Source organism: Anser brachyrhynchus (assembly GCF_964034855.1).
Source record: "Anser brachyrhynchus genome assembly, chromosome: 7".
Lineage (NCBI taxonomy): Eukaryota > Metazoa > Chordata > Aves > Anseriformes > Anatidae > Anser > Anser brachyrhynchus.
In genome coordinates this window covers 13,122,231-13,125,038 of record NC_137701.1, presented here as the reverse complement: position 1 = coordinate 13,125,038, position 2,808 = coordinate 13,122,231, and the positions used below count along the sequence as shown (strand labels likewise).

The 2,808-nt window shown below is 51.1% G+C and overlaps 1 protein-coding gene across 1 annotated transcript; it reads left to right on the top strand.

Annotated features, from left to right (window-relative positions):
* The first annotated feature begins 362 nt into the window (after positions 1–362).
* Positions 363–2,331, top strand: LOC308197948 (feather beta keratin-like). The gene is made up of 3 exons (XM_080599284.1): positions 363–803; positions 877–1,057; positions 1,593–2,331. The coding sequence occupies exon 3, from the start codon at positions 1,613–1,615 to the stop codon at positions 1,907–1,909; it is 297 nt and encodes a 98-aa protein (XP_080455410.1). The 5' UTR covers positions 363–803; positions 877–1,057; positions 1,593–1,612; the 3' UTR covers positions 1,910–2,331.
* Positions 2,332–2,808: the final 477 nt, after the last annotated feature.

The window sequence follows — 2,808 nt, the reverse complement described above, 5'->3', positions numbered from 1 at the left end:
GCAATCCGGTGTCACACCTGTAATTAGAATGTCTTGATGATGTTGCTCCATCACAAGAAAGAATAGCCGTGAACTTCTGGCTCACTGCTCTTAGCATATCCAAAGACCTGGCTGGAAAGGCTCTTGGCCTCCAAATTCAGCTCAGTGAGCAAAATTAGCTACTTATGGTGTGCGTCACCTTCAGGGATGGACTCTGGAGTCTTTTTTAACATCTTTCTGTGTCTTTGATTAGTTTGCTTTTATAATCTGCTGTACTTTCCAAGCAGAATTTGTATCCCATGCATGGGGATAACAACATACAAAATCCTCTAAGCGAATCCAAAAGCATAAAAATTTGGCCATGCCACCCTAGCTCAGGTACCCGGGCTTGCCCTTAGTCACGTCTCTGTCTGTACTACCTGGGCAGCTGGGGAAGGAGGAGGGCTGCCTGGTGCCTTCTGCAGCACCACACAATATTTTGTGCATTTTTCTCCAAGCTGTGCAAGGTCCCTCGCTGCCCCTCACACTTGCAGCATCCCTGATTTTCCTAATGGGACCATGTGAGGCTGAGGCAGTGCAGGAGCCTGGCTGCTTTCGCTGGGTTTATGCACAGATACATGGTTCTCTTGCTCAGCCTAAACCCCCTTACTCACCAGCTCACCTCAGGTGCACTTGGGAGCTGGCTTTCCCAGTGATTTATGGTTGTGCTGAGAGGAAGGTGGGAAGGGAGGGGAGATGAGCCGGGGATGTGCCTGCCCTAAATTCTGCTGAAATGCTCTGCTGCCTTGTAGCATAAGACCTAAAATGTACTTTGGCCTTAGGAGGTAAGATAATTACTGCCTGTAGCTCGAATCATTTCAATCTTACTCAGTACTAAATGGAAGCAAAACATGACAGATGAAAGAGGAAACTGTTTAATCAGCTGGAGGAGCTTTCCAGGAGAAAACTGCTGGTTGCCAGAGAGTTTCACACAGAAGGAATGCGCTGGCTCCCCGGAGGGACGGGGCACCCTATAAAACCCCACACGGAGCCTGGCCCTGCCACCCTCTTCCCAGCTGCTGCCGCCTCTGCCATCCAGGTAAGTCGAGACGGGCTCTGGCTCGTTCTGCCCGAGCTGTTTCTTCCACTGATGTCTTCTGCCTGCTCCTTCATAAGGGGTCGAGGTTTGTTACCTGTCTTCTGCCTGCAGAGGCCCTCAGAAGGGTTTATTTCTGTCACAAAATGAGGAGTCAGGGTTCCAGGTGCAAGGGGGTGTGGGATGCAGGTGGTACTGGGTACCTACCTCAAGAGTCTGTGATCATACAGCCAGGTGCATCCTGCATGGATTTCTTAAAAAAAAAAAAGAAAAAAAAGTTATTTTATTTTATTTATTTATTTATTTTATTTTTTACCACAATCAGATGCGTTTCAGTGAGGACTTTGCTTGGTAAAGGCTTTCTCTCAGCTCTCCAGCGCTGCCTTCCAGGGCAGGCCATCTATACTAAACTAAATTATCCCAGTGTGTACCCTCTGGCTACTCCTCTTTTCTTCTTGCTACCAGAGCCATAGAATTAGGGCTCCAGAGGGACGGCTATAGTCTCTGCCTCATGCTTATGCCCTGCTCTGTCTTCCAGACGTCCGTCCTCACCCGGCGATGTCCTGCTACGACCTGTGCCTGCCCTCCTCCTGCGGTCCCAGGCCACTGGCCACCAGTTGCAACGAGCCCTGCTACCGGCGCTGCGGGGACTCCACCACCGTCATCCAGCCTCCCACCGTGGTAGTGACCCTGCCCGGGCCCATCCTCAGCTCCTACCCGCAGAACACGGTGGTGGGATCCACGGCGTCGGCAGCGGTTGGGAGCTACCTCCGGTGCTGCGGGGTGCCGGTGGCCTCCAGCGGCGCCCGGGGGCTGGGGAAGGCGGGACTGCTGTGCCTCGGTGGTGGGCTGTAGGGTGTCCTTGCCTGTCACCTTGTCCCACCGATGCCAGCAGGGCGTAGGGAAGGAAAAGCGAAGCACAGGAACAAGGCTGGGGAAGAGGACTAAGGAAATGCCCGTGTGTTTCCAAGCTGTGGAGGGCATCCGCAGCTCCCGCAGCAGGAAGGGAGCTGCGAGCACGTGTCACTCAAGATCGTGCCTCTGTACACCTTTCTCTTGCTATGCCTTACTGTATGTTTCCATGTAGGTGTCACAACCTGTGGTGCTACACAGCATTTGCTATTAGCTGGGGGAAAACGCTTTTAGCTGGCTGCAGACAGAAGGTGATTGCCACGGGCTGCAGGGGCAGCAGGGGCAACACCTTGTTGGTTTGTCCTTAAGTGGGTTTGTCCATTCCTTTAGTGAGCACTGGAAATGCGCTTCTCATACTCTCAATTTGTTTATTCTATTTCTTTTTCTCATTAAAGACATGCTACATCACAGCCTGAGTCTTCTGGTGTTCCTTTTGCCTCTGGTCTGAAGTGGTGACCTGCTCTGGAGGCAACTTGTTGCTGTGTGGAGGTTCTTTTTTTTTTGTGTGTCTGAAATGGGATTTTCTGCTGTTCAGCACCACACTGCTCATGTAGGCATGTGGCTTGCTGTGTCCAGCCCAAAGGCAGACATCTCAGACTGAAGACTTTTATTGCTGCCCCAGAGCAAGTGTCTGCTTAGGGAGACATGCAACGGTCTCGTTGCCTGTTACCTCAAGGAGGTGGCAACACGGAGATTGGATGTTTCAAAATGGCATTTTCCCTGTTTTTGCAGCAGGTTTTTTTTTTTATTATTTTTTGGTTTACGGAGGATAGATGGGGCCTTATATAAATGAGTATGCAATGTCTTAAACCTAGACAGCACAGGTGCTAGCGAGCTATGCT

Coding starts and splice junctions, on each gene's coding strand:
- LOC308197948 (XM_080599284.1), top strand. CDS start 1,613: ATGTCCTGCTACGACCTGTGCCTGCCCTCCTCCTGCGGTCCCAGGCCA.